At 38.8% G+C, this 10489-nt stretch overlaps 1 protein-coding gene across 5 annotated transcripts in view; it reads left to right on the forward strand.

Moving 5' to 3' along the window:
* BCLAF1 (BCL2 associated transcription factor 1) overlaps positions 1-10102 on the forward strand; it is a 33011-nt gene extending 22909 nt beyond the window's left edge. Inside the window, exons 8-12 of one of the 5 annotated variants that reach the window (XM_075862479.1) lie at positions 303-478; positions 4561-4714; positions 6842-6991; positions 8514-8708; positions 9614-10102. In XM_075862479.1, coding sequence (XP_075718594.1) covers positions 303-478; positions 4561-4714; positions 6842-6991; positions 8514-8708; positions 9614-9619 — 681 coding nt within the window. In that variant the 3' untranslated portion in view covers positions 9620-10102. Of the gene's footprint in view, positions 1-302; positions 479-584; positions 743-4560; positions 4715-6841; positions 6992-8513; positions 8709-9613 lie in introns of those variants that run through there. The other 4 variants (XM_075862480.1, XM_075862481.1, XR_012883203.1 and 1 more) reach the window with 4 other exon arrangements.
* Positions 10103-10489: the final 387 nt, after the last annotated feature.

A 10489-nucleotide genomic window follows, 5' to 3' on the forward strand; every position in this document is an offset into this window, starting at 1 on the left:
GTAGCCTTAGAGGGTAGGATCTCACACACCGTTTTGCTGCAGTTTTTGGCTTTGGTTTTAAAAACAAAGCCTGTAGTGGATCCAAAAGGAAGGAAAGGTATAAAGAAAAGACTGATTAGTCTGATTAGTGTTTGGCTAAAAAACGGAGGCAAAAACACCCTCAAAACTGTGTGTGGGATCCTGGCCCGAAAGTGCACATGGGCAACCTATTTTTCCCTTGTATCAATGGTCATAAACTCCATTCTATGTTTGACTTCTCTTATTTGTGCTTTAAAGGGTATTTCATAGTATGTTATTTACAGACAGAAAAAAAAGCAAAGAGTAGCTCGATTGATCTGCGAGGCGATACAGAGAGTCGCAGGAAAGGACGCAGTAAAGACCGAGGGGACTCCAAATGCTCCCGGGAATCTAGTGATTCTCGCAAGAAAGAAAAGGCGCAGAAGGAGCACAAGGAATTGAAAGTTTTCAAGGACGACAAGTAAGCAGAATGCATATCCTTCTAGTAACAAGCTGTGAATGCTTTTTTGAATAAACTGTCTCCAATATTCGTTTAACGTAAACAATCACAATTGTTTGTTTTACAGCAAAAATGTATTTGTCTTTTACACGACTAATGGTGGATGAGGACAAAAACTTTGGAATAGCAAGCTAACTGAAAAAAATGACAAATTATTGTGTCCTATTGTCCAGGCGACATCAGGAAGTTGGACTTCAGTGCAGTGCATTTCTAGAACCCGTTTGTGTAAGAACTTTGGTTCTTTCTGCTTGATTCCACTTTTTCCACTCATAACACCGCAGTTTGAACAAAATCACTGATTTCTGGTGACTCTTCAATGTCAATGAAGGAAAAAAACATGTATTTTGTTTGAAAGCCACAGAGAATATTGAAGTGCTCAAGAATTTACACCACCAATTGGTGCCCGGAAACACAAAATATTTCACATTTGAGACAGCAATTTGTTAGACGCAGTAGGATGTTATTCGTTGTTACTGTGTTTATTGTACATGTTTGTTGTGCACATTAGTTTTACATTTTTATTTCCAGTTTAGCAATAGTGTCACCTTTTATATAAGCAGCTTTTTACTTTTTAGTTATATAATGGGGTTGTATATATTTCTATACACTATCCTTAACTTGAGAAAGACTTTGCATATACAAAAGGATAGAAAAATTTAATATAAAACACACATGGAAATTATGGTGGGGTGACCTCCTGGAATTGAGAGCAGAGGGGTGCCAGATGAACAGGTTTCTCAGTCCGTTTAGTCAAATAATAACTCTGGACCGGACTTTTTTTTTTTAAACTCTGTTAGAAAGTGTAATTGACTGTTTTTTAATACAAATGCAGCTAAAAAAAAAAAAAAAAAAAAAGTATCCCGCATGGTATATATATTTTTAAATGGGTTTCAATGGCAGTCGTAAACTGTATGGCCTACAGTTGCTAACATCTGGGTTATAAAATCTGAAGATTATCCCAGCATATAGGCCAGACATTCAGAATGTGGGGTATGATCAGAGCCTAAATGGGGTGTTTTTAAAGTCATTTCAGATCTGTCCCCCAAAAAAGTTTGGCTTTTTCTTAGCGTTTCCCCCAACCAGATTTAAAAGAATAAAAGTGGTGGCATATGATAATAGAACTGTTAGAATGGAGGGGCCACTACACTAGTTTTCCTTAGGCCCCATGCACACGAACGTAAAACGCCCGTAATTATGGCACGTTTTTACGGGCCCATGGACTTCTATTGGCCACGGGTACTTCCCCGTATGCTTACGGGAAGGTGCCCGTGCCGTTGAAAAATATAGAACATGTCCTATTTCAGGCCGTAATTACGGGAGCGTTGCTAGGCGACGTCAGTAAATAGTCACTGTCCAGGGTGCTGAAAGAGTTAAACGATCGCAGTAACTGTTTCAGCACCCTGGACAGAAACTACCGATCACAATATAGATCAACCTGTAAAAAACAAAAAGACGTTCATACTTACCCAGAACTCCCTGCTTCTTCCTCCAGTCCGGCCTCCTGGGATGACGTTTCAGCCCATGTGACCGCTGCAGCCAATCACTGGCTGCAGCGGTCACATGGACAGCCCCGTCATCCAAGGAGGTCGGACTGGATGTCAAGAGAGGGACGCCGTCACCAAGACAACGGCCAGGTAAGTATGAATTTCTTTTACTTTTTCTGCGGAAAGGGCTGTCCCTTCTCTCTATCCTGCACTGATAGAGAGAAGGGCTGCTGATAACTGCAGTGTAATTTTGCAGCGAAAACGTGCCCGTAAATACGGGTGGAATACGGGTGACACCGGACCCGTATTTACGGGCACGGGTACGTAAATAATGGTGCAATACGGGTCGAATACGTGTGACCAAGCGCCTGTATTTACGGGTGGACAAAAATACGGTCGTGTGCATGAGGCCTTACTCTCACACTTGCGTTAAGCTGTGTTGAGTTCCCTGCACAGTGGGTGGATGGAGCACTGCTCTGCAGAGAAAGATCTGAAGGAACTTCTGTCCCTTCGTTCTGTTTATCGGCTATGTCGGACGCCCACCAATCAGATTTTTATGCTAGAAATATGCCATAGCATTTTAAGATGGGGAAACCCTGTTAACGCGTTCTTAGAATTTCATGCCTTTTTCATTTATTTGCATAGATTTTTCCATGTAATCAGTAGAATAGGATTAATTTGATTGGCCAGACTTATGTGAATAAAGCGAAATCATCGTATAATGAAAAGTTCTGCAGCTTTCTAATATACGGTACTTTGAATATAATCAATTAATCTGAAAGCAAACTGAAATGAAATACAGAGGCTGAAAACGCATCCTGATCTTGTCCTGCTCACACAGTCCATTATGTGATTTGTGTTGGATACACTCTGAGCTAAACACAACTGCAACACAAATCCCTTCTGTCCTGGACTCCAAGTTGATGGATGCGGCTGGAAGAGCCAAAACTGGGTCAGAATTGGATGAAGCCACTGAATATAAAGTTGTTTTGATTCACTAACGGACAGCAGAGACCTTGTGAATGATTCAAAATTGAATATTCAAAAGTTCTGGCAACTTTTCATAATGTAATAATTAATCTGTATTTACATAGGACCCTTTTTAACCCCTTCGTGCCCAGCCTATTTTAAGCCTTCATGACCAAGCTATTTTTTTTAAGTTACTCCATCGTCGCATTCAAAGTGCTATAACTTTTTTTTTATTTTTGCATCGACATAGCTATATAACGACTTGTTTTTTTTGCGGACAAGTTGTATTTTTTATTAGCACCATTTTGGGGTACATGTAATTTATCTATTAACTTTTATTAACGTTTTTTGAGGGGTAATAGAAAAAAAACCCAGCAATTTCGCCAATTTTTGCTTCAATTTACTCTGTTTACCGTGTGGTCTAAATAACAAAGTAACTTTATTCAGCGGGTCATTACAATTGCGACGATGCCATATTTATATAGTTTTCATGTGTTTTACTACTTTTACACAGTAAAAACCGTTTTTTCGAAATTATTTTGTTTTTGCGTCTCCACATTTCTAGAGCCATAACTTTTTTTTTATTTTCCGCCTATGCAGCTGTACGAGGGCTTTTTTTTTTTTGTGGGACCACTTGTAGTTTTTATCGGTACTATTTTGGAGTACATGCGACTTTTTGATCACTTTTTATCTTGTTTTTTTGAAGGCAGGATTAACATAAAACCGCAATCCTGGCTCTATTTTATTGTTTTACGCCATTCGCCGAGCGGGTTAAATAACATAATCGCTTTATAGTTGGGGTCGTTACGGACGCGGCAATACCAAATATGTGTGATTTTTTTTGGGGGGGGATTTTTTATTTATTTAACTTTATTAAACTTTTTTTATTTGTCCCACTAGGGGACTTCACTATGCAATTATCCGATCGCTTTTATAATACACTGCAATGCCGTGTAAAACTGACCGCCATCTGCTAGGCCATGCCCCTGGCTCGTTAGTGGCTGCCGTGAACAGGCGTATTGGCGGTCACTAACAGGTTAATTCTGTTTATTTTAAAAGCAAGAATGCTTTTTCCATAAGTAGGCCCTATAAGCTGCTTAAAATCAAATGCTATATAAGAAAATCTTTTTCTAATCAGTTTGCTAGAACTGAGATAGGGGTTCTCTGCGGAATGTAAAAGGCATGAAAATAAAAAAGTAGGTTAAAAACTACAAAGTACAAAAAGAGAATAGTGTATATATTTTATAGAGTACAATTCTAGTTCTATCATTAGAATTTCAACCGTCCAAGCTGGATAAAGCCTTCCATTATAAAGTATTAGCCCTTGTTGCTTCATACAGGATACAACATGTATGGCTGCAGAGAGTTATTATATTTGAATGTTTGTTTAAAGTAAAGTTTTTATGAAAGGGGGTGTTTATACCAGAGCCACTGGGGTCAAAGCACCAAGATTCCTTTATTAACAAAAAATGACACTGATACAATTTCTGATGTCAATGTCTTGTTTGTCTTTATGTGTTGTTGTTGTTGTTGTTGTTTTTTTGTAAGAGTTCTTTTTGTGTGTTATGTGTGTTTTTTTGTTTTGCACAGCAAAAGAAGAAAAGATCACGAGCCATCTCCTTCTCTGTCTGACGAGGATAAAGACAATAAGAAGGAAAGCAGCAGAGATGACGAATTCAAAGGCCCAATGGAGCCAAAAGAGTATCCAGGTTTTCCAGGCATCAGTAGGCCCAGGGGCACATTTGTAAGTTTTAAGAAACTATACAGTGAGTAGTATATGTATATATGTAAAATAAGTAGTCAACAACTTGACAAAATATTCTGCGGTGTTACCTTTTTTAAGGAAATTTAGTAGATTTTCAAAAAGAAGTTGACTTTTTGCTGCAGGAACCATCACTGGTGAGAGAATCTACTGCTTAGTCTGTGACAATTACCAATATCCCCATATGTAAAGATCTTCATCAAACAAGCAGAGTACTTCCATAAATCCTAGTGCACGAGCATATGAACCAGTGTTTTTTTTCTCTTATTACTACTCTTGTGTAGATGGATCAGTACACAATTGTTTAGTTCTTTCAAGTTACATATAAAGTGGAGATAATTTGTATATATTTTGAGAATTTCCCAATTTTTACTGGTACCAGAATTTTCAATTTGACATCTGTACCACGGCAATTCTATCAACATGTACTGCCACTAACATAGCCACAGTTTGCAATCTGTTCCTTATGAGCTACAGACAGAATTGATAGTATATCAGAATTGAAAGTATATATAAGAAGATAACTAGGCAGTACATATGTAGTTCTCCAGTTCCACAATAGAGTTACAGATTATACTTCACCATGATCTAGCAATGTCTGTTCTGCACACTGTAGAAAGTGTGTCTTCTAGGCGCATGTTTTCAGTACAAGGCTGTCCATGCTGGAGCCTAAAATGCAGAGCGCACACCCCAAGTATATTTTACTAGTTTCTTCAGTGTGCGGCTTGGATCGCCCAATATCAGACTCCATTCAATGTTCTGAAAGAATTTCACATCCTATTGTAAGGTCACTGCAAGTCAACTCTTTGTACAATTGCCATAATAATTGGATTCCAAATGAGATCTTCACAGAACTGTAGCACGTGAGCTCAACCTGCAGTGTTTAACTATGACTAGAGATCAGTCTCTTTTCAGAGTTATTGCAGGTTTGTAGACTTGAATAGCAAAAAATGTCTCCTATTTTTTTTTCTCTCTCTCTCACCAGATTAACCTTTAGAGCGATCAGCTGATTGCCGCAGCTTCACCTACTGGCAACTCCGGCAAACAATTATTTTGCCAGAGAAAGCTGCAGCCCGCCAGAGGACGCTAAAGGGCAAATGTAGTATTACATGGCGGCTGTTCAGACGAATGGCTCGAATTTGCCAGAATGGGAGCTACTCTTACTGAGCAGCCCTCCGTTTGGGTTCATAGAGGGGAGGGAGTCACGGGTTTGGACCCCCTCTATGATGTCCAGCATTCTTAATGCAGCTACACCTCTAAATGTTTTTATTTTTTAGGGTTTTCGTAGTATTTCACAGCTTATATAAGTATTGTCAGGGCATCCAGAATTGCCACAGGTGTTCATGACCTGTTAGCCACGCTGCAGGCTTTTTTAGTTGCGGATTTTAAAGAGATTTTGAATGCGGGTTTTGGTGCATATTTCACCCTATGCATTGCAAAGTCCACAACGATTGAAAATCCACAACTGCAGCATGCCCTCAATTCCACGTGGATTGTTTCACTACGTGTGGATGGGGTTTTAAAGGCTTCATTAATTGTACTGTAAATTGCTGTGGATTTGCGGTGCGGATTCAGCCTTAGGGGTACTCGAGGACTAGAGTTGAAAAACACTGTCCCATTAATATGCTATAAATGCCGTCAGAATAGCCTTTTAATACTAAGCAAAACATACATTTTCACAAAAGCTGTTTTTAGCCCTGTCTGGTTTTGGAATATCAAATGATTTATTTTTACGTTTCTGAGGGCTTTCTCTGTGTTCTTTTAAAGAGTTTAGGTTTACCGTGCATTATAGCTGCTTAAGTTACCTGCAATATTCTCTGATGTTTATTTGGACTCCGCTATCATCATTTTTTTTTTTGAGTACTTTATATTTGTGATCTGACTTATTTAGCAGGAATATCGTAAATATGACTCCCACAACTGAAAATAATCTTAATGTCTTCATATGCATTGGTCACTAATCCTCAAAATGCAGAGGCGTGATATGTGGCCGTACATTTCATAAACTATATTTTGCCAGCAGTTTCTATCATACACAAATAGATTGACCACGTAATCGTCTTTGCCATGTTCAAAAGGAACACTTCACCAATTAAACCAATTGTTTAGCAGTTCCGAATTAGAGGCAGAGGCCGTGCTCGAGGGGTGTTTGCTGGAACAAGTACTGCTCCTGTGAATACAGCACCAAGTTTTCAAAAGCGATCTAAAGAGGAGGAGTGGGATCCAGAATATACTCCTAAAAGCAAGAAATACTTCCTGGTGGGTGTTCAAGGTTTTACATTTGCATGAACAAACTGCCCACTATACCACACATATTTATCAGATGAACCGCTGCCCCAGCCAGTGTCTTAGTGATCATATTGGATAGCAGGTAGCACAAGGAAAGAGTAGGTAGTAACTAACATTATAGATGTCATTTTTCTTCTGTAGAAAATCATACCATTGATCTCTTTGTTGCTCTTGACAAAACCCACATTTATTAAATTATTATATTTGAATTTTTCGGGAATCAGAGTTCTGTTCTTACAGAGTTTCAGTCCCCTGTTCTTACAGATGCGTGGCGGTCCAGAGATGCTGCTTGGGTTTCCAGTTGTATACAGCTCCTTTTTACCTATACAGCGGTATACAATTGAACTATCTAATGGAAGATGCAGGCCGTCAAGATTTTAATCCATTAGTGATGTGGGAGAAGGGTCTTGGTACTCTGTAATAAACAGAGCTGACTGTTTAAGGAGGATCTGTCACTGGGTCATATAAGTTGAACCAGTTAACTGACCTGAATAGCACCACCCCCCCCCCCCCCCCCATTCCAGAGATATGTCCCTCTGTTGTGCTGGCTACCTATATGCCAAATTGCTGTAGTTAGCCAACGGAGTGGTGCTAGCATCCCTGCCTCCGATGCTGACCCGTCAGCACGGGGCAGCATGAGGGTAGTTCACGCCCTGTTGGGTAACTACAGCAAAATAGCGTAGAGGGAGCCAACTCAAAAGGGGGTCATATCTCTGGAACAGGGGGGTCCAGGAAAAAAAGAAAAACTGTGCTATTCAGGTCAGTAAACCAGTTTAACTTATATGACTAGTGGCAGGTCCTCTTTAAAGGGGTTGTGCCACAAAGGATATTTATCACTTATCCACAGGAATGTCTAATCGTCGGGTTCCTCAATGATCACTAGAACGTCTGCAGTGAGGAAAACGATGAATGGAGTGATGGTCACGCCTGAGCCCTGCCGCTCCATGAAATGTCCATGGGGCTGATGGAAATGGTGGATAGGTGATAAATGTCCATTGTGGCAAAGTGAAGAAAAGTCTTAATATAGATTATGTATTTAAAAAACAATAATTAAGAACAGTAATTCATGGTTAAGGAAAACCGCAAGGCAAAGAGCATATAAGTGTTATACTAAACTAATGATGAGGTGTTCAGTAAATTGTACTGTCAAATTACAGCAGGTATTTTCTGCATTTGCGATCATCAGTCAGCCTATTGGCATCGCCAGTTTGTTTGATGGTACAGTATTTTTTCTAGCCATTCTACCCCCTCGACAGTAGACTCTTTTATTATATTGTAATTGTTTTAGCTGAACCAAGCTGTTGGCAGTGAATTTTGATAAATATCTGTGCTATTTTAAGAATGGAAACTGAAGCCACTTGTAAAAATACATATCTGACATGGTCATTTACAAATGTGCTTTATCAAGAAAAGGATGCCTTGTTGACCACAAAACAATTTGGTTTATTTGTGGACATGCGATTAAACTAAGCATAACAAAATGTTTGTCTAGCATGATGATCGAGATGATGGAGTGGATTACTGGGCAAGGAGAGCAAGGGGACGTGGCAACTTCCAGCGTGGAAGAGGAAGGTTTCCTTTTAAAAAGTCTGGAAGCAGTCCAAAATGGACGCATGACAAGTACCAGGGAGATGGCCTTATAGATGAGGAAGATGAAGCAATGGAAGACAGGCACAAAGATGAAAAGGTAGAAAATCTCCCATTCACCAGTACCATATGGTATATGTATTTATTTTTTATTTATTTTTTTTACAATGGGAGTTCATGGCAGACATAAGCAACTGTTTAGGCATAAAGTGGCACACGTTCGGCAGCACTCTAAATGTGACTGACTAAAGGCTCTACTACACTGGCCAACGAGATAGCTCGTTACTCCGATCGCTCGTCCCCATACATTATTATTATTTCGGCAGCGCGCTCTCCCTGTTTACACAGGGAGATATGCTGCCGACAACGATAATATTTCACTTTTTTAAAACGATACAATCAGCAGACGAACGAGTGTTTGCTCCTTTATCTGCTGATCGCTGTCCTGTTTACACAGGGCAATTATCGGGAACGAGCGTTCTATGAACACTTGTCTGCCCGACAATTGACCAGTGTAAAAGGGCCTTTACGTAAACTCCATGCGAACAGAGACTAACCTTGTAGATTGTTTCCCTAGCTTATCGCGTAGCACTATTACAGGATTTTTCATTGGCAGCTCAGTTCAAGTGCATTAGAATTAGTATTCCTGTTTCCAGAGAGCAGTGCATTGTGGGAGTTCAGATAAAAGTTAGAATAGTTCTAAAAGTGTATGTTAGGTCAGGCAGTGGAATGGAGCTAAACCAGTGTCTGGTCCAAATAAAACCAACAGTGGTATGAAAGCAACTTTGTATATGAAATGGGAAAAACATGAAATAACTTTACAATATATACAAAATCAGTAAAGTATAAAGTTACTCAACTTTTGATTTTCATTTCAACTGTGATTTTTTTTTTTCTTTGTTGGTGTTTCGCTTTATGGTTTGTGCCATTTATTGATAATAAAAAAAGTTTGCGATATGCTTATTTCATCATCATAGAACAGTGACACTTTTGCTTGATTCACAGGAGTAATGCATCTGGAGAAGATCAATACTACAAGATATTTTTTTTTTTTTTTATTGACTGCATTTCACTAGTCAATATATAAATTGTATTTTAATTCAGTTGCTAATCAACAAAAGGAACTTTGTTTTAACTAATTTAACCTTTTCATGTGGAGTCCATCTATGTCAGCAAGACTCCGGAAGAGACTGGTAAATGTGACCGCTGTTTAAAAACCACAAGTTTTAAGAATTGGCTTTTTATGTGTTTCTGTTTATCCCGTGCGTCTGCCATGTTTGTATGGTGAAGATTTGTGAATTGGTTCTTTCTTTTGTGATAGGTAAAAAATTTGCTTTGCACACACAGAATGTATGCGACTGTAACAGATACTTGCAAATATTTCTTGAACTCATGGTTTTTTTTCTTGTATAGTTTTTGTCTGGATTTGAATTTTATTTACAGACTTGATATTAAAGGGGTTGTGTGAAAAAAAACGACATGATTAAAAAAAGATACTCTTCCTGCGAGTGGTATATTTTTCTCCAAATATCTCCTGGAAGCAATTTCCAAGATGCCTTTATCAGCTTCAGTTTATTTGCTTGTCCCTACATAAACTGGCTGTACTATTTGTAAGGAAGTTGGTGCTGGATACTGAGGTAAGTTACATTTCTCTTAAAATCTGCAGTAGGAGGAGTAATAAATATTCATGTATAAAATAGATATATAATTATGTATATGCTGTCATATACATAAGAAACAATAGAGAATAAGAAAACCATGCAAGTAAAGAAAAATCGTGACATGACCTCCCATTGAACCAAACTAGAGCAATTGCCTGAAATGGTTACTGGGTGTAGAAGCATCTTACAAAAAACAGCCCTATTTACCATGACACGTGAT

Source organism: Rhinoderma darwinii, chromosome 4 (genome assembly GCF_050947455.1).
Source record: "Rhinoderma darwinii isolate aRhiDar2 chromosome 4, aRhiDar2.hap1, whole genome shotgun sequence".
In the NCBI taxonomy this organism is placed as follows: domain Eukaryota; kingdom Metazoa; phylum Chordata; class Amphibia; order Anura; family Rhinodermatidae; genus Rhinoderma; species Rhinoderma darwinii.